The following is a 22,298-nucleotide window of genomic DNA, read 5'->3' on the forward strand; positions in this document are numbered from 1 at the left end:
ACATGTTTTGGTTCTGGTTCAAATGGACCTAATTTAATGTTAAAGGGCATATTTCACTCTTTAGTATCATCACCGACTGGGCATTTTAGTTTGTCATTAACCCTACAAAACCATTTGTATCAGAGTGTTTATCTAATAACCAGGATCAATAATCTCCTTAAAAATTGTCCACACACAGGAAAGTCTTTGGTAACTTTCAAAAAGTTACGTTAAGAAGAACATTTAACTTGTTATTCATTTTTGAAAAGTACTTCATAGACTAAAATAATGCATAGGTACTTGAAAGTTGTTATTGGTTTTTTTTGTAGTGAAGTAAAATTGTGTATCAAATTTGATACTGCAGGTTTATGAAGTGCTTTATAAAAATGCCCCTATTATTAAAAGGTCTAATAAACATCTCAGTTCTAAAAAATGTGAATTTTGTGGCAACTTTTTGATGTGTCAGGTTGTACAGGGTTAAACTTTTTTTTAAAATTGATTTATTTTGAATATGGAAGCGGTACAAGCTTCCTGATTGCTACTAATTGATTAATTTTCATAACATAATATAGAAATGAAAATTCAAGGCAGCAAAACGTAATACTACACACAAAAAAAGAAAAAACAAAACTTGTCTTCTGTATTTTCGTACTGTGATATCCTGCATTATTATTATTATTATTGTGAGGTTTATCTTTTATCAGTTTGGGTCAGGGCTCGTCATTGAGGGGTCCTGAACCCAGACCAGTTGAGAACCACTGTTTTAAAAGACCCGCTTCAGTAAGAACAAACCCAAAACAGCTTCTACCTGCTCTCAGTTTTCTGTCACATCTCAGTTTATCCTCCTTTTACACCTAGAACAAACGCTTCAACAGGACCCCCCCCACACACACATACACACACGCACACAGGGGTTACAGTGTCCTAATAAAGTCCCTTCCCCCTGTATTTAAACCTGACCCGGGGTCTTGGGGTCACCTCCAAAGGTTCCTCTGCTGTGGTTTCACTGCTCATCTTTGTGGGCGTGTCTTTGCAGAAGGCTGCGAGGTGGGCCAGTGGAGCGAATGGGGTGCTTGCACCAGAAGAAACAAAACCTGTGGCTATAAGTGGGGTTTGGAGACCCGGACGCGGCACATCGTAAAGAAACCACCCAAGGACACGATACCCTGTCCCACCATCGCTGAGTCCAGGATGTGCAAAATGGCCATGAGGCACTGCAGGAGAGGTAAGGGTGTTCCTACGTCACTCATGCTACGTTAACATGGACCCGGTTACTTTTGAAAACCCATATTTGCCCCTCTCCGATTAAAAAAAACTATGTCCAGATGTGACTATTTTCAGAAAAATCTGCATTTACACAGCTCCGTATATCCACACCTGACCTGTAGATGGCAGTGTGGTGAGACCGTCGAGTACCATTAACCAATCAGAAACCTGAGAAGAATCACAACAAAACGTTACTTCCGCTATGAAACTATGGAGATGTACACTCACAGTCAATGAAAACTTTGAGACCATATTGTTCGACATAATTTTAATTTGGAAACCCTAAACTGGAATTTTTTCATATGAATCATTTGTTTAGAATATTGGCATACAGAAACAAAAATTTTAAAGTTTCAAGAATAATTTCAAAACAAAAAACTTAACAAAAGAAAATGGCACCTGCCAAACTCGAAGTCACAACAGTCAATACTGGGTATGGCCTCCGTTTGCTTCGATGCAGGCGCCGATTCGTTGGCGCATGCTTCGGACTAGGCGTCGGATGGTGTCCTGCAGAATCCTATTCCGCTCTTGCTGTAGTGCCCAGCCCATACGCCTGGCTATATCACTGTAGCTCAAACCGGCCTCCACCATACCCAGTGCCCAGAGACGTTGTTCACATGATAGACATGGCATGATGCCATTCACTGGACTAACAATGGTGGCCTTTTTGGGCCTTTATATAGGCCTTCAAAACCAATCCTCAAATTGTGCAGATACCCACTGAGTATTGCTCAATGTGTATTTGGTCCACTTTTGCAAAGAGACCAACCCATGTGCAATGAACCATGACAACATGACAACTCATCATTATCTGAGTTACCCGAACACTAAGTCATCAATAAATCCACAATGAATAATTACAGCCCTCCTACAAGTAGAAATACGCAGACATTTCTACCTCAGAGTGTCTATTGACTGTCAGTACAGTTTTCCTGGTTCCGGGTCCAAACAAATCTGAGACCAAGACTTTTTTTTCTGATGTGTCTGAGCAGATGACGCAGGGTTTGACATTTGAGTCCAACCGTGTTAGTTCTGTAGTTGTTTACAGCTGCGTCTGTTTTTTTAGTCAGGTTTTGTCTTTAGTTCTTGAAGGCCGCTGTGCACGGACATAAATTATGACTAAATTTGCCTTCGACTGAACTGGACAGAACAAATAAAGGACTGATAAACAAAATATGAAATATGACGATGTGGAAAAGCCTTATTTTATATCAAGTAAATACACAAAGATCCTGTTAAGCAGATGTAGTAGGCGCTAATTAGCTAAGATGCTAACATTCGCTAGCATCAAACTTCCTTTTTTTCTCATTTAATATTTGTAACTTCCTGTATCAGCTCCATCCTCTTCCTGTAAACCAGCCTTTCTCAACCTTTTTTGAACAAACGCCCCTTTACGTCATCATGAGCCTCCTGCCGCCTCCCCGGAAAAAACTTAGCGATGAAGGTTGATATAGTGCTTCGTAACAAGTTGTTACCGCTGAAGATCATGGCGATAGAAACTGATACTTAAACAAACTAACGCCCTCCATTTTGGTCTCAGCGCCCCCTTCTCAGCTCTCTCGTTCCAAATGACCCCCGAATGGAAACACTGAGAAACAACAAAAAAGAATAAGAATAAAAGTGACATAGCCATAAAAATAAAAGTGACATCGCCTATAAGACACAAACAGAAAAATAAAGAGCTATAGCCCACACAATAAAAAACACACAATAGAAACACACAAGACTAGACACAGGTACGTTGCAATAACGATGCTCAAATGATATATTGTGCACCCTAACCCCAACCCAAACCCCATTCCTACCTCTAACCCCAACCCTAACCCCCAACCCTACCCCCTAACCCTACCCCTAACCCTAACCCTTAACCCTAACCCCAAACCCCAAACCCCAAACCCCAACCCCCAACCCTACATCTAACCCCAACCCTAACCCCCAACCCTACCCCCTAACCCTACCCCTAACCCTAACCCTTAACCCTAACCCCAAACCCCAACCCCCAACCCTACATCTAACCCCAACCCTAACCCCCAATCCCAACCCTAACCCCCTAACCCTACCCCTAACCTCTAACCCCTAACCCTAACCCCTAACTCTAGCACAAACGCATAGAAAAGTCTCTGTTTTCAGAACCACTGGGCTTCATGTAACTGTAGTCTCAGCCCTTCTGTCAGTCTCCACTCCATCCATTTTCACTTTAAGTTTCCTCTACTTCGGTGAATACTAAAGCAAACAGGCCCTTTATGCCACAGGGGAACTCTTTCCACCTGTCTCATGTAACCTTGTACCTTGCACTCAGCTTTTTTTTTTGTTTTTTGAGGTGCATGCTGGTGTTTCCGTGCTTGAAATATCAGTATTTTTCCATTGCAGTTTTGTTCGAGCCAGCTCTTTTTCTGAGGTATATTTTTCCCCCTCACTCCCATCTCTCTTCCTGTCCTCAGTGGAATTCTTCAAAGTACGTACTGCAGGTTTCCTCAGTGGACGTCTCTGTTTCCTCCCGTCAGTTTGAGAGATATTTGCGGTGTACACAGCATGTATGTCAGGCCATTAAACGAGAAGTGCAATCTGGAATTTCTGTGTGAATGCAGCTAACGTTTTTTTTTTTTTTTTTAAGTAAACCATTTTTCCCAGACAGTCCAAACACACCATTTGGGGGTGAGGGCCTCAGTTCACAGTGCTTTTAAAATAAATGTCTTTTCCCTTAATGTACTTTTACGTCTCTCATAAACCTTGGATTAGTACGGGCCGAGTGTAAATATTTAATTTGCCAAATAAGGAAGCAATTACGGTGGCAGATATCATTCAGCCTGTCAAAAAAAGAAAACATTGTTTAACAGAAAGAGGAAAATATTCTAACCTCGAGGGTTTTTTTTTCCATTTTTGGCCTGGAGGGCTGAATTGGAGGATCATTGAGTGAAGTGGTGAAAGAGTAAATAAACTTGAAATAAACCCCTGATAGTTTCTCATATTTCAGCACTACCGAGGCCGTCGCTGCTGTCTGGGGTGGAAACTGTGATTCCATGGCACATTTAGTTCCTCGATGCCTGTCTTGTTTGTCAGGGAAACTCTCCCCAGCCCCCACGCACTCTTGAATTTTATGACCTTCTTTAATTAAAATTTGGCATTGTTGCGCATGGTTACTGTCGTCAATTATCTGGAGCTTGAAGTCGCTGATGGGAAGTTGTTGTGAAGTCTAAATTGAGCGCATAGCTGAGCAGGCCTTTAGAAACCGACAGCAGACTCCCCATGTCTATCTTGCTTAAAGCTACTGTTCCCTGGTGAATGTGGTTCTAGTAAAACCTCTCAGTACAGTTCCTAATGCCTGAGGAGAAGATCTACAGCAGGGGGGGCAAAGTCATTTTAGTTCAGGGGCCACATTCAGCCCAATTTGGACTCAAGTGGGTCCAGACCAGTAAAATAATAACATAACTTATGAGTAATGACTACTTTTCCTCTTTGTTTTAGCACAATGAAAACCATTAACCTCTTAAGACCCAGCTATGGGTTTTCTGTGGACAAGAGTTTCACAACTTTATACCAAAAAAAAAGAAAAGAAAACTGTCCACCACAAAGGACATTCCATAAAAATTTTAAAAACTGCATCTGAAAAAACTGTGGCATCATGATGTTTCCAATATAGACACTTATTTAATAAAAAACAAAAAAAGCTTGTACTTTGCTGACATTTCCTGGGTCTCAGGAGGTTAAAGGAGTGATATTTAGGTTTTTTAATTGGAACTAGAAAAGCACTCAGAGAGCACAGACCTCCACCAAGGCAGATCAGTCCCCCCTGATCACCGCCAAAATTTGATCATTTGTTCCTTGTGCCACTATCAACATTTCCCGGAAATTTTATCAAAATCCGTCCATAACTTTTTGAGTTATCTTGCTAACATCCAAACAAACAAACCTTGATGAAAACATAACCTCCTTAGAGGAGGTAATTCTTCCTTTTCCCACATGTCCCTGTGGTCTCCATAAACTGTAAATGCTCTGCTTGGGTCTGAATTCTTCATTCATTCAACTCCACAGGTCCATCTTCAACCTTGTTTCTGAGTAATGACACCAGAAAGGTGGTTTGGAGTGCTGGTCCTTTAAAGGGTCCAATCCAGGCTATGGGATGAATTTGTGAAATACAAATATTACACTGAAGATATTAACAATCAGTGGTGTTAAAATTATTTCTAGTTTAGGGGCCACATACAGAACAGTACAATACTATCATAATAACATAGAAATAATGACAACTCCAAATTTTTCTGTTTGTTTTAGTGCAAAAAAAGTAAAATTACATAAATATGTTCACATTTACAAACTCTCCTTTCATAAAAAATGAGAATAGCCTGAACAAATACAAGAGAAATAAGTGCAATTTTAACAATATTCTGCCTGTTACTAAATGTTTAGTGTATTTGTAGATCCACAGTGATCTGTAAGTTGTAACGCACATGTGTAAATGATAAACAGAGGCAGGACATTGTTGAAATCCCACTTATTTTTCTGTCTAAATTTCTTTTTTTTTCATGTTTGTTCATGTTATTCACATTTTTTAAAGCAGTGATATTTAGCTGTTTTAAATGTTATTCTTCCTTTTCCCACATTTCCCTGTGGTCTCCATAAACTGTAAATGCTCTGCTTGGGTCTGAATTCTTCATTCATTCAACTCCACAGGTCCATCTTCAACCCTATTTCTGAGTAATGACACCAGAAAAGGGGTTTGGAGCGCTGGCCCTTTAAATGCACATGAGCCATTTCAGGCCCCGCCCCCTCCAGGTTATTGGCTGTGCTGCTCTGTCCCATTCAACCAACAACTGAACGTTTTAGATAATGGGCTCCAAGTTTGGACATATTTTCAGTATGGACTACAACCACTGCTGCTGACAAACAATTATGGAGAAATACTGGAGAAATGTTGGTCTGAAGTCTGGACCTGATATGAGCAAATGTGGAGACGGAACTAGTTAAAAAACATAACTAATTAAGAAAGAATTAAAACAGGTTGTAGAAATCCACTGGATTTTTGCCGTAATGAATCTAAAGATAGTTTTGCAGCAGCTGGAGGGTTCAAAGTCAAACTGTATGAACTATTAGGGTCCAAATACACAAAGAAATGAACCACAGACTAAGAAAAGTGGGTTTAGCTTTAAAGGCTTCCTGTCCTTCCTGTCCCTATCTGTCCCATTTTCATAGACGTACTCAGAAATAGTTGAATGTTTGATTCCATCTTCTGATGCCATATATTGATCTTCTCCAACTATCTAAACCTCCAGATGCTGCCGCAGCCAATGTGATATCATGAACTGCGTAAATATACACGCCATTTTTATTTGGCGTGTTATCTGTACGAATTAGCTTTCCACATGTATGTTCACGCCACATCAAATACCACGCAATTAGCGGTCAGGGTTAGCGGTTATGGGTATGTAAACCAGAGATCTTGACATAAATTGACACCCAATCAAATAGCGCTGAATAACACGCGAAAAGGACAAACTGGCGTGACATCAAGGTTTTAATAGTTTGGATTTTTCATTATATTTTAGTTTTATTTAGTTTTGACCTTTTTTCCTCGAATCCATTTAGTTTTAATTAGTTTTTAGAGCAGGTTTGCTAGTTTGTATTAGTTTTCTTTTTTTTTTCTAAATGCTTAGTTTTAGTTTTGTTTCAGTATTAATTTTAGTTTTGTCGTATCTTTTCTCTTCTTCTCCGTCGTGTTCAAATAAATCCCAGACAGGACTCTGCCGCTTTCTCCCAACTTTAGTTTCCATGTTTCCAGGTAGAGTGCGGACCAGAAGACGACTGTAAATGACAAGTGACGAGAAGTGACGGACCGTGAAGTGTCGTATGGTGCCGCTAGCTAAAATTGCTAGAGCGAAATAAATCGCTTTCGCACCAATCCAACATCGACAAAAAAGAAAACGAAGGGAATTTTATCCATAATTTTTATAAATTTGAGTTAGTTTTATAAGCACACAATACAGTTTCAGTTATCGTTTTTTTTTTCTTTTATTCTAGTTTTTTATTTATTTCAGTCAACGAAAATGTTTTTTCAATTCTAGTTTTCCTCATTTCGTTAGTTTTCATTACTGATAGTAACCTTGCGTGACACAATGCAATTTCATGAGATCAGTCTGTTCCAGCAGCAGCTGAACTCAGCCCCATTTGACATCAGCTTGAACCACCAATATTTACAACAAATCCCATCAAATCTGTCATGGGAAGAAAATTAGACTGTGACTAGATAGATAGATAGATAGATAGATAGATAGATAGATAGATAGATAGATAGATAGATAGATAGATAGATAGATAGATAGATAGATAGATAGATAGATAGATAGATAGATAGATAGATAGATAGATAGATAGATAGATAGATACTTTATTAATCCTGAGGGAAATTCCAGTATTCATCAGCTTTACACACAGCACAACAAGATAAAAAACAAACAGAGCAGAACACAACAGTGGGTTAGTACCAGGTTGACATTAAGGTTACTGTATATACTCTAAAGGACACTCACTAAAGAACTACCTCTAAAAGAGCTTCCTGTACAGTACTGTAAATAAAGACTTCTGATTGTTTTTACACATTTCAGGACATTGATATAAAGTGAAACAGTGATTTAAGTGTAAGATCACATTGGTCTGTATGTGGAACCTGAACTACAACATGTTTGACACCTTTGATTGTTCGGGCCGGATTGGACCCTTTGGCGGGCCGGTTTTGGTTCGCGGGCCATATGTTTGACCCCCTGTTCTCCAGCCTCCAGTGTGTGTAAAAGTGTCACTCTGTTCATCTCAGGACTCTCCAGACTCAAGCAGAGCTATGGTGGCCCATTTAATAAAAGGTAAATTTCAGGCTCAGGCATGTGTTGTTAATTCCCTTCCATTTAACCGCAAGTGAAAAATCCACACTTGGCAAAAGCCGGTGAAACGTAACACTCTTTAGTTCAAATAAATATAATGTAAAATTCTGAGCCACTGGAGTGAAACAGGATGAAGAAGCCAAAAAGGAAAAGGGAAATACTTCAGAGACCCAACACTGTCATATGGAAGCTCAACAGACTGACATCGTAAAATAATCACTTCCTTTGAGTGATAATAAAGCGGAGTTCAATACGAGGAGAGGCCAGGAAGTGGGTTGAAGCCTGTGGAAACGGACCCAGAGGTTCAGTGGAGGAGCTCGGTACACCCGGGTTCATTATAAAATCACTGTGCGACTGTTAATGAAATGAAATTTCAAGGATTTTGAAACTATAGGCCCTTGGCGCCTTTAAAATAATACTTTATGTGCTGCAGTTTGGTGAGTTTTAACACTTAAAGACCTGACCAGCAACTGGGACCAAAACCATCGACTGATCTAAACAGTTGAAAACCTGCTGATCCACTAATCCTATCAATACATGTCAATAATTGGTGTAAAATTCAGTTATTCATCTTTTCATAGTCATCAGATATGACCATGACCATATTTGGACGTTCAGAGGCTCCGTTGTTACCGTGGAAACACCGTCATCTTCTGCAATATTTTTATTAGTGACACAGTTAACGAGACATAGTGGACAGAAAAATGACAACAACACATAAGCAAAAGAAAAGTCAAGCAAATAAACAAACCAAAAACAACAAAATGACAAACAACAACATCATCATATTGCAATAAAAAAGATAATGAACGTAAAGAGCAACTAAACAATATAGATTGATTAGGGGCGATCTTCTACAAAATCGATTCACCAGTAAAACCCATGGAGTTCAATGACAGTGGATGGACACACTGGGTTTATGTTCAGTTAATGAGAGATTTGACTGAAAAACTCACTTTTTCTTCACTTTTCTCTGTTCTGATATAAAAACAGGTGAATTTGAAGGCTTTGAGGTGCCTCAGGGTTCTATTCTGGATCCTGTTTTCTTTATATATGCTGCCCCTGGGTTCCATTTTTAGAAATCACAACATCCATTTTCATTGTTTGTGTAGGTTCTCATTTGCCCAGGTCATGGTTCTTCTTGGTAGTTCTTCTCGGTTCAACTGGACTGGTTTAGCTCTTTTGAAAACTGGATGAGACACAAAATATCTTTTCTTGGATGAGAGACAAAACGTTTTCAAAAGAGCTAAACCAGTCCAGTTAAACCGAGAAGAACTACCAAGAAAAAATCAAATTTCATTGTTTTGCGGATGATGTGCAAATCTATTTACCCCTTAAAGTAAATATTAAAGCCTCTGTGCAGGTCCTAGTGGACTATCTTTCATCCATTATCATCTACAACATTGATTTCATTATTGATATATTTTGCCCCAAAACTCAATTTTTCTTCAGTTTTCTCTGTTCTGATATGATAACAGTTGAATTTGAAGGCTTTGGGGTGCCTCAGGGTTCTATTCTGGTTCCTTTTTTTCGTTGTATATGCTGCCCCTGGGTTCCATTTTTAAAATCACAACATCCAGTTTCATTGTCTGTACAGATTCTCATTTGCCCAGGTCATGGCTCTTCTTGGTAGTTCTTCTCGGTTCAACTGGACTGGTTTAGCTCTTTTGAAAATGTTTCATCTCTCGTCCATCTCAAACATCTTTTCTTGGATAAGATACGAAACATTTTCAAAATAGCTAAACCAGTCCAGTTGAACCGAGAAGAACTACCAGGAAAAAAATCTAATTTTATTAAATCAAATTGTATTGTTTTGTGGATGATGTGCAAACCTACTGACTCAAAGTAAATAATAAAACCTCTGTGCAGATCCTATTGGAGTATCTTCCGTCCATCATCATCTAAAACATTGATTTCATTGATATATTTTGCCCCCAAACTCACCTTTTCTTCAGTTTTCTCTGTTTTGATATAATAACATTTTAATTTTCTGAGTTTTTATGAATAAATACATGATCAGTGAATTAAATATAAAAAAAATACCAGCTTTTCACTCACGATATCTTTAATTAACGGCAATAAATCACACAGAAAACTTTTAATGTCGGGGAAAAATGTATTTGGAAGTCCATGAAACTAATGCTAGGGTTTAAAGTTGTCATCAGACTTAAACGGTTCAGATGTTCAGATAGAATTCTACATGTAATGATCAGTTGAAACTCAAGCCAGTCTGAAATGAACATTTTCTCCATCAGCTGCTCTCGGCGGACACCAGACACCGATGTTTAGCATAAGAACAGGGTTGTTTAACTGCAGACCGTAAAGATGCTGTGGATTAAATGTAGACAGGAAATAAGAGGAAGCAGCAGCATGTAGGTATATACGCTATTTCTGGCCACGCTTATCTGATCACACTGGCTTGCATTTCTACAGATCCACGTCATTGACGGATCCCTGTGTCCCAGCTTAACCGAAGCACAAGGACACAAATGATTTTCCTGTGTCTGTGCAGATCTAATCCCTCAGTGAAACACACACAAGCAGCCAAAGCAAAGCCCAGATAATGTCAGGAGGAGAGGCTTTTTCACAGCAAACACCGACACTGGTGGAAACCGTATCTGATGTTTTTTTTTTTTTAATTTCAAACATGCAAAGAAACAGAATAAAACAAAACAAAGCAACACAGGTTCAGGTTCCACATTCAGACCAATTCAATCTCAAGAGGGAAGGATTCAGTCAAATACTATCATAATAGCATAGAAATAATGACAACTCCAATTTTTTTTTTCTTTCAAAATGTAAATATTTTCATGTATTTACACTAAAACAAAGTACAATTTTGCAAAAAATGTGAATAAACTGAACAAATATGAACAACCTGAAATGTCTTAGGACAAGTACATAAAATTTTAACAAGATTCTGTTTGTTACTACATGTTTTGTGTATTTGTAAGTTATAATGTACATGTGTAAATGATAAACTGTGGCAGAATGTTGTTAAAATTACACTTATTTTTTCATTTTGCTTATATTATTCACATTGTTTGAAAGGATAGTTTGTAGATGTAAACCTTTTCATAATGTAAATTTAGTTTTTTCACTCTGAAACATAGAGAAAAGTTTGGAGTTGACATTATTTATAAATTATTATGTTATATTGTTATATATATTATGTTATTTTACTGGTCTGGCCCACTTAAGATCAAATTTAGCTGAATGTGGCCCCTGAACTAAAAGGAGTTTGGCACCCCTGCTCTAGTAGTTATTTATGTTTTTTTTTTTTTTTATACTTTCTTTTTATTGAACATTTTCAAAGTTATACAGTCCAGCACAGCACACACAGGTTGCACAAAACACACAGCAAATCCAAAATCAAAAGTTCCCACTAAGTCTATCTCAGGTAGTTGCAGTCCTAGCTCCCAGATACTCCAACACCCCACCAATCTCCGCTGCAAAGACGTCCCTCCGATCGTCAATACAAAATCTTAGTCTTTCCATAGAAACACAGTCTGATATCAAAGATTTCCACAGATGCTTTGAAGGAGGTGCTTGTCCTACCCATTTGGTCATAACAGCCTTTTAGCCGGACATAATCAAACAATTGACAGTCTTCTTATGTGATCTCAGTGATTCAGGGACACATCCCAATAGACACAATAATGGATTGGGCTGGAATTAGTGCTTAATTACCACACTAACTTCAACACATATGGTTTGCCAAAACTGTTGAATCTTTTCACATTCCCAGAGGCAGTGAAGTCTTGTCCCTATAATAGTCTTACATTTTGGGCAGTTTGGAGAGGCCCCTTCCTGTATATTTACTGTACATATATGTTGTTTTGAAGTTCATAGTCTCTTCACCACTGCTTTCGAGTCTTGGATTCATCTGTACTGCTTCCTTTTATCTGTTTTTTCTGTTTTGTTTGATTTTGTCTTTGTTTTTGTCTGTTTTGGCCTCTTCCCAGGTCAACATTGTAAATGAGAAGCTGTACTCAATTGATTTTAGCTGGTAAAGCAAAGTACTTGAAAGAACCAGTCAAACATATTTCAGACCAGGTTTGAAGATCTGCAGAGATGACATCGGTATCTGGTGGATTTCTATTAAAGGAGTGATATTTAGCTTTTTTTTTTTTTTAAATGGAATTCTTCATTTCAAACATTTCCCTGTGGTCTGTATAAACTGTAAATGCTATGCTTGGGTCTGAATTCTTCATTAATTCATAATGAAAAAAACTGACTCACTTTTTTTATATTAAAAAATATAGTTTGTTCACATTACAAACATGGCATTTAAAGGGTTAAAAAAATATGACAAGTATTGAGTATTTAATATTTTTGTTTATGGCTGAAGTTGATGACAAAATATGTACAAAAAAAAAAAAAAAGTTTAAATTTTTTTTTCCATTACTACCGGGCTGTGCAGATGATGTGCTTTCGGTGATTAGGAAGGACCTCTGAAGGGTTAATCCACAATGTAGAAAGTACTAAAGACAAACCAGTGAATGAGAAGATGTGTCCAGTCTGTTACTGGTCCTGTAGATAGACGTATATACATATGTGTAGCCATGGAAACGGGAGGATGAACGTATAAATCATACAAAACGGCTCCAAATAAACCCTGAGCTGATGATGTAACTGGACTGGAAAGTGAAGTGCAATGTGAGCGCAGACCAGCAGGGGGGTGGGGACAATTAGCGCCGGGCACGGTCCAACCCAACCGTGGCGAGTACGAGTCCGCCCTGAGTGCCTGTTGAATTGTTTGGCAGGAACATTAAACCGCCTGCTCCCTTATTTATGTGGGAGAAAAGCTCCACTTGCTATAATCACATTAGCTCTGAAAACATTAAGTCACTGGGAAACTGTTCTGGTAATATTGATTAAAATCTTTGACATTTTTTACCATTTCAAGCATCAAATGTTCATGTTCTACTGAAACTGTACAATGTTTTTAAGGAATGAGGTGGTTTAACCCATAAAGACCCAAACATCCACCATCAACCAAAACCACCTACTGATCTAAACTGTTTAATACCTGTTGATCCACTAATCCTATCAATACATGGAAATAATTGGTGTAAAATGTAGTTTAACCTCAATTATTCACAGAATAAAATCGACAAAAACCTGCAAAATGAGAATGAAATGAGCAAAATACTTGAAAAATAAGGAAAAAATGAACCAAAAAGCCTTGAAATATGGCATAAAAGTGATGAAATACATCTAAAGTGAGGAGAAAATAAGCAAAAATACTTGAAAAATGAGGATGAGTTCATCATTTCATAACATCCAGAACTTTGTATTTAGTCTGAAAACCCTCAAAAACCGAAACCATCTACTGATCTAAACTGTTTAATACCTGTTGATCCACTAATCCTATCAATACATGTAAATAATTGGTGTAAAATACAGTTCTTCATCTTTTCATGGTCATCAGATATGACCCATTTGGATGTTCAGAGGTTCCGTAGTTACCGTGGAAACACCGTCATCTTCTGCAACATTGATTCGCCAGTAAAACCCATGGAGTTGGATCAGTGACAGTGGATGGACACACTGGGTTTATGTTCTGTTAATGAGAGATTTTGCACAACAAGTCAGTTTTTCTTCAGTTTTCTCTGTTCAGATATAATAACAGTTGAATTTGAAGGCTTTGGGGTGCCTCAGGGTTCTATTCTGGATCCTGTTTTCTTTGTATATGCTGCCCCTGGGTTCCATTTTTAGAAATCACAACATCCAATTCCACTGTTTTGCAGATGATGTGCTAATCTACTTGCCCCTTAAAGTAAATATTAAAGCTTCTGTGCAGGTCTTATTTGGACTATCTGCAGGATGTCATCTGTCATCTTCTACAATATTGATTCAACAGTAAAACCCATGGAGTTGGAGCAATGACAGTGGAGAAAATGAACAAAAATGAATAAAAAAAAACCTACAAAATGATAAATAACATGGGGAAAATTAGCAAAAAAAAATTCCTAAAATGAAGTAAAAAAAAAAAAAAAAAAGCACCAAAATAAACAGGAGCCAACATAATGAATAAAATGAACAAACATTAATAATAAATTACCAATATGATAAGTAACTTTAACACAATAAGCCACAAACAACTAAACTATATGAGAAGGAAAAAAAGGGTAAGAAAATGAACCAAAAAAATGTAAATAATAAAATAAAATGAACAAAAGTGCTGAAGAAAAATTACAAAATAATAAATAACAAACAATAAAATGAACAAAATGAATAAAAAAAAAAAATCTCAGGTCATTATCAGTTAATGCTATATTTCATTGAAAAAGTCACCTTTTCTTCAGTTTTCCTCTGTTTTTTATGTCATAACCCTCAAATTTAATGTGAGTTTTCATGAACATCTACATGATCAATGAATTAAATATAACAAAATACATGATTTTGACAGGAAAAAATGCAAAATACAGAGGATAATATTACAATAAAAGGTGATAAATCACTATAGGCAGGTTAAATAAGGCTTGGAGCTGCCGTAAAAGGGGCACTGGGTCTTTAAGGGTTAATGTTACTGCCAAACATTTGTACCTGACATGATAAAGTGCCTTTTTTATCTTCTGCATCCCTGGAGAGATGCTATAAACAATAAAAAGACCTTATTAATAGCAGCTCCGGCTTTATCAGCATTGACAGACCCCCACCTCACCCCACCCCAACTGGGCATCGAAGCGCTTTATTGATGCCATTAAGGAACTCCCTACGGACATTTCCCAGCATCCTCTGTCATCAGATTCACTGGTTTATAAAGAGACGTATGTGACAACTGCAATTCCTCTTGGGTTTTTTTTTTTTTTTTCATCTGTTTTTCCGCTTAACCCATAAAAACCCAAACACCCACCTCCGACCAAAAGCATCTACTATAGACTGTTTAATACCTGTTGATCCACTAATCCTATCAATACATGGAAATAATTGGTGTAAGATGCAGTTTTACCTCAATTATTCATAGGATAAAATGTACAAAAACATGCAAAATGAGAATAAAAATGCACAAAATACTTGAAAAATAAGGAAAAAAATTAACCAAAAAATTTTGAAATATGGCAAAAAAGTGAATAAATACTTCTAAAGTGAGGAGAAAATGAGCAAAATACTTGAAAAACGAGGAGGAATTCATCATTTCATATCTTTTCATGATCATCAGATATGACCCATTTGGACGTTCAGAGGCTCTGTAGTTACCATGGAAACACCGTCATCTTTTACAACATTGATTCACCAGTAAAACCCATGGAGTTGGATCAATAGTCACTTTTCCATTGACCCTCAAACTGCACGAATATAACTTAAGCATAAACATTTGTCTAATGGAAAAACGACAATTTCGCCAAAACTCTCACTTTTCGATTAAAAATTTTTGCGCTGGCAAGAGGTGGTCTTTCAGGCGTAGCACAATTGGTATGTCACGCAGAACTGCAATGGAAAGGCCTTTTTTTGCAACTAGAGTCACGTGTATTAAAAAAAAAAATGGATGTTGACGGATGTTACAGAAGAAAGAGAGTTTTAACACAAACATATGTCAGTATGTGTGGACACACCAGGAAACCCAATAATTTTTTAATTTAGTACAAGATAGAGAGGTAAATATAAAAATAATGAATATATCTGTAAATCAACACCATATTTATGTTCGTTGCCATGTTTATGGATTGACTTCTCGTGTCATCTCGTGATAATAAATAAACAAATCATCGCATTTGTCATTTAATGGAAAAACCGACACTATGCACCTCTGTTTTTTCTACACTTTGTTCTGTTTTTTCGACATTTAGTAAATATCGGTAAAGTTTTGCGCAGATGTCCAATGGAAAAGTGACTAATGACAGTGGATGGACACACTGGATTTATGTTCAGTTAATTGATATATTTGCGGAAAAACTCAATTTTTCCTCAGTTTTCTCTGTTTTTGAGCTTTGGAGTGCCTCAGGGCTCTATTCTGGATCCCATTTCACCTTCAGCTTTCACTATTTCTGATATAACAACTCTCACTTTTACTCAGAGCTTTTATGAACATCTACATGATCAGTGAATTAAATATCGGAAAATACCTGATTTTTACAGAGAAGTGCAAAATACAGAAGATAATATTGTAAAAAATGGTGATAAATCACTTAGTAAAGGTTTAATATTTGCAAACTACCACAAAAGTACCACTGGATCTTTCCGAGTTAAATCAACCCATCTGTGCGTTTCGCGTTCTTTCTCCGTCGCCCACACCCTTTATCGTAATCTTTCAACAACAGCTGCTTCTGTGTCACTGACATCAGCTGGTGTGTAAACAACTTCAAATGTTAAGTCTGTTGAATTTCCACTTTGTAATCCGCTGATTTGGGATTGAAGGAGTAAAGTCCAACACAAACACACAGCACAACGGCTCGGGCTAATTCCAACCACTTTGACAAATCCGATTGGACTTTCTCAGACGCCACTAAAGTCATTTGTTTGTACAGCTCCCATCGCTGGTTTTCAAAGGTAAAAAGGGTTTTTTGGAACAGGACCAAACTCAGGACCAAGTCTGAGGTGAACCCAAACAAGAACAGGAGTTTGATCGCATACTGAAAAAATGTAGAACAGCACAAATGGTGGACCCGGTTTTCCTGAACAATACAGTTCAATCTGCAGTTAAATGGTGTCTGTGGTCTGTTAGAATAGAATAGAATAGAATAGAATAGAATAGAATAGAATAGAATAGAATAGAATAGAATAGAATAGAATACATTAAAATAGAATATAAATTTGATAATTATACAAAGTAACATAAGAATAGAGCTGAGTAGAATAAAAAATAAAAATGAATAAAATATAAATAGATGCAATGCAAATTTACAGTGACAGTATGTATATATGAACAATATTAATAGTATGTATATCTATGGAAAAAAAAATATATATATACATATATATATATATATATATATATATATATATATATATATATATATATATATATATATATATATATATATGAATTTATATCTATGTAACAGTATTAACAGTATGTATATTAACAGTATTTAGAGTATATGAACAGTGTGTATATGTATTAACAGTATTTATATTATGTATATTAACAGCGTTAACAGTATGTATGCCTATGAATCATGTCTATATAAAAACAGTACATTTATATTTGATAAATATTGCATTATTATTTCAGAACAGAAGGTTATTGAATTGTAAACATCCAGAATGGTTCTAGTCTTTGGCTGTTCTACCTGTAGTTCTGTAGTTCTGCAGGTCTGCAGGTCTTTATGGGGGTACTGGTCCAGTTTGGAACCAGAGACCCCTGGGCCCAGGCCAAGCCCTTCATCCCATCAGTCATCAGTCCAGAGCTGGGATCCAGCCACTGATAATTCTGTCAGAACTTCTGTGCAGTTTATGTTTCTACTGTAACTGTGACAGCTCTATCACACTGCACCCCCTCCTCCTTAATGAAAAACTTTGGGTAAATAAGACTCCGTTCAGACTGCAGGTAAATTTGGCCCAAATCGGATTTATTCACCCATATGTGACCTGTATCTGATCTGTTACAGACAGTTTGAACAGCACTAATCTGACCCAGACCACTGTCATATGTGGTCCTAAATCTGATACAGATCTGATATTTTCCAATGTGACTTCAGTCTGAACAGCCAGGTCACATTTATCCGACTTTTCGTCATTAAAATGTGACAGACGTCACAATTCTGCATCCCAGGAGGAGGAGTGGAGGAAAACCATATTTCCTTCCGTAAACCCAGTCTGTGTGGTCTCGTATTCCATCAGGACCTCTTTAGTGCATGTGGGTCACTTCAGGGTCATATTCAGTTCAGACTCAAAACTGATAGAAGTCGCATTTCAGGTGGAATATGAATGAACACACAAAAAAAATCGGATTTCACCAAAAAATCCGATTTGTGCATTAAGACCTGCTGTGTGAACAGAGCCCATGTGTTGTGGCTCGTCTTTGAGGGGCAATAGTGGGTCCTGAAGCCAGACCAGTTGAAAACCACTGGTTTATAGATGAAATTCAACAAAACCTACACAGACATAAAATATCATCTGGTTTTTTTTTTTTTTTGCATCACTCCAGTCCAAAATATCCAGTGCTAATCAAGGTTCTAATAGATTTGGATTTTTCATCATAGTTTAGTTTTATTTAGTTTTGACTTTTTTTTTTTTTCCCTCTAATTCAGTTAGTTTTAATTAGTTTTTAGAGCAGGTTTGCTAGTTTTTATTAGTTCAGATTTGTTTCTAAATGCTTAGTTTTAGTTTAGTTTTAGTTTTTTCATATCTTTATCTTCGTTAACAATAATAACCTTGGTGCTAGTATCAGGCTATAGCCCTAGTCTGGAGTTTTCCCTCATCAACAAAATCCAAATTGTGGGTTTAGACCTGAACGTGTCCTTAGACCGGTTCTCCACATCAGACCTCCATGGGTGGAGGAGGAGTTCCACTGTTTAATTTACTGACATGAACCTGCATCTGAAGCAGGAACCAAAGTCAACTCAGATCTGCCCCGGATCAACGAGGACCCCGGAGGGTTTTGGTGGACTGGTGGGAAGTACGCCAGGTTCCGTCTGAAGCCAATCTGGTTCTGCGGTGAATCTGCAGCGCTGTGGACCTCCTGGTCCTCGCTGTCTGCAAACCATCTGCTCCAACGTCTCTGCTCCTGTAAAACCACGCACAGAGACACGGCCATCGCCTCAGATCCACTCCGGAGGAAGCGCCGCCGCCCAGACGACGAACGACCCGGGGTTCTGTCAGTCTGTGCGGACCGGCGTCCTGTTAATGTGCATGCATGCGTCTGAGTGTTTATACTCACTCAGCCAAAGAGGTTTAAGCTCTGGCGAAAGATGCAATTCACTTCTGAGCGTTTTAGTTACGCACTCAGCATGATCCCATCTGAGTCCTGGCCTGTGTTTGGCTTGGAAACCTGACATCCAAACACATTTCTGGATGTGTTTTTGTCAGATGCGGCCTTCTACCATAAGGCCAGCAGTTTTTCTAAAACAGATGCATGCTTTCAACTTGAGGCTAATTGATGGAGCGTGTTCTTCTTGTCTCAGCAAAAGAGCTCACGGTTGCAGTTTGTCCAAGTCAAACAATAATCCAGCTCCATCGAACCGCCCTCTGAACGCTAACCAAAAGCACTTGGGAACGGAGGTTTGCACTTCTGTTCCTCCATGTATTTATCTCATTATTCCAATTAATGTTCCCAGCAAGGTTATGATCGTTTTGGATTTTTAATTATAGTTTAGATAATTTACAAATAATGAAAAAATGAGCAAAAAATTCTGTAAAAAAGAATAAAATTAGCAACAAAATCAACAAAAACAGCCTACGTAATGAATAAAATGAACACAAATTAATCATAAATTAACAAAATAATAAGTAACATTAACAAAATAAGTTACAAACTGACATAAAGTGAAGAAAAAAACAGGTAAGAAAATGTGCAAAAATCAAAGTAAAATAATAAACAAAATTAATAAAATGAACAAAAGCGAATAACAAAAATTTACTAAATAATAAGATGGAGAAAATCAGTACAAATATGAAAAAACTAAAATTAATACTAAAACTAAGTAAAATTAAGCATTTATAAAAAATAAAAATAAAAACTTATAAAAACTAGCAAACCTGCTCTAAAAGCGAATTAAAACTAACTGAATTAGAGAAAAAAAAGTCAAAACTAAATAAATCTAAACTATAATGAAAAATCCAAAACTATTAGAACCTTGATCCATGTGCAACGTCACTTACGTGTAAACGAAACTGCAACTTTCACCGTTGGCCTCCCGACTTCTATACCTCTCTTATACTGCTGATCTTAGATGAAATTTTCACGTTCTGTCCTATATCAACATTGACAAAGACGAAAACAAAGGGAATTTTATCCATAATTTTTATACATTTTAGTTAGTTTTGTAAGCACACAATACAGTTTAGGTTAGTTATCGTTTTTCATTAACGATAATAACCTTGGTTCCCAGGCTGCGCTCGATGGGAAGTCGAGAGTTTTGGAGTTTTTTTTTTTTTTTTTTTTTGCTGCGGCGTATTGACAGGTGGTGATTAACGGTGATCTCTGGCCTGGGTAATATCACGGACAATCCGGATCAGTTCTTCCCGCCAGCGGGAGCAGAGTGAGGTGTGTTTTCCCAGGACAGAAGTAGAGCGCTAATTGGCAGCCGTCCTGTCATAGTGATTATTGGAGCCTCACTCTGCAGCCTGTTGTGACTGGGGGAGTCACAGCTTAATCTTCATTTAATAAGCCCGCTCCGTAGGGGCCGACACAGTAGCTGGGGAGAAGGCCTCAGAAGGGCCCCGCCTCCTTTGGACGCCGTGGACAGACGACCGGTCTTGGTTGGTGCTATTTCCCCCCCTACCCTGACACCAAAAATCATCGATCAATAGATTTTTTTTCTTTCTGATATTTATTTATTTATTTGCACATACAAATATAAAATAAGACAAATACATATACATATCTCTGTTGGTGGAGAGAAGGGTACGATAATGGGCAGGTGAGGTGGGAATAGAATGACCTCACCTTGACCTAGATGTATTTTTTTTTTGTTTCATATTTTTATTGATGTGTATACAAGAGAATTAAATGTACATACCAATACCATGGCACGCTGATGTCAACATTAACCAGGTTTGTAAACACCATTACTTTTAGATTTGCATATTTTTTTTTAGAAACAAATAACAATGAAACCCGTCAAACAATACAATGAAAACAATACTAAGACATAGTCTGAATAAAATAATTAAACTGGTGACATAAACAAAAGAAAATAAATACATAATAATAAATAATAAGAATGAATAAATAAATAAATAAATACATTAATTAATTAATAAATGGGGGGGTTACATTGTCTCAAAAAAAAAAAAAAAAAATCTATAAAGAGCTGGATGTATTTTAAACAAAATTTAAAAAAAAAGTCATTTGCATACCTTCCATGAACTACTAGTCGCTTTTCCAGTGACCCTCAAAATGAGTGGATATAACTTACATATAAAACTGTGCCTGATGGAAAACTCTATTTTTGGATGAAAAGTTTTTGTGCTGGTAAGAGGTGGTGTTTTGGGAGTAGTGAAATTTGTAAATCGTGCAAAACTGTAACAGAAAGACCTTTTTGTGCAACTAGAGTCACATGAACAAACAAAACCACATGTTGATGGATGTGACAACAAGAGAAGAAGAAGAGTTTCAAACAAATATATGTGTGGACACCCAGTTACTTTTAATTTTGTACGGGATAGAGGAGTAACGAGCATTCTAGATTCAAAACAGCAGATATTTACAGAAAAATTCTTAGCCCACCCCTTGTTTTCTTCAGTTTCTTGTTCATTTTAATTCCTGGTCCAACAACAGGTCCATTTGTTCGGACAAATATAATGGTACCAACAAAAATAGCTCATAGTAGTTTAATTTCAGAGCTGATATCTATCCATTTAACATGTTTTCTTGATAAAAAACAAAATCACTTAAGTGATTTTTACTCTTGCAAGAGGTGGTTTTATGAGCGTAGCAAAATTGCTATATCATGCAAAACTGCAACGGAAACAACTTTTTGTGCAACTAGAGTTAGGTGAACTAAAAAAAAACAGATGTTGATGGATGTTACAACAAGCAAAGAAGAAGAGTTTAAAACAAACATGTTGGGGTATGTGTGGACACACCAGGAAAACCAATAATTATTGAATTTCGTACAAGATAGAGGAGTAACGAGCATTCTAGATTCAAAACAACAGATATTTACAGTCGTGGAAAAAATTCTTAGCCCACCCTTGTTTTCTTCAGTTTCTTGTTCATTTTAATGCCTGGTCCAACTAAAGGTCCATTTTTTCAGACAAATATAATGATACCAACAAAAATAGCTCATAGTAGTTTAACTTCAGAGCTGATATCTATCCATTTAACATGTTTTCTTGATAAAAACCAAAATCACTTCAGTTCTTCCATCAGTATCTATGGCATTGTACTGACAAAAACAGTGCTTTTATTCATTCCATGTTTTCTTTTCTGTCTGTTTTAGTCACATGACACACACAGGAGTTAGGACTGGACTGCATAACCATTGTTTTTGATGACTTTTGATGGTCTAATAATTTTTTCCGCGACTGTATGTTCGTCGACATTTATGGAATGACTTCTCCTGACATCTC

The 22,298-nt window shown here is 37.1% G+C and overlaps 1 protein-coding gene across 1 annotated transcript in view; it reads left to right on the forward strand.

Moving 5' to 3' along the window:
* rspo2 (R-spondin 2) overlaps positions 1-22,298 on the forward strand; it is a 155,436-nt gene that overhangs the window by 90,676 nt on the left and 42,462 nt on the right. The window contains exon 4 of the mRNA XM_030158927.1: positions 1,016-1,204. Coding sequence (XP_030014787.1) covers positions 1,016-1,204 — 189 coding nt within the window. The remainder of the gene's footprint in view (positions 1-1,015; positions 1,205-22,298) is intronic.

The sequence above is a fragment of the Sphaeramia orbicularis genome, chromosome 16 (genome assembly GCF_902148855.1).
Source record: "Sphaeramia orbicularis chromosome 16, fSphaOr1.1, whole genome shotgun sequence".
Classification (NCBI taxonomy): domain Eukaryota; kingdom Metazoa; phylum Chordata; class Actinopteri; order Kurtiformes; family Apogonidae; genus Sphaeramia; species Sphaeramia orbicularis.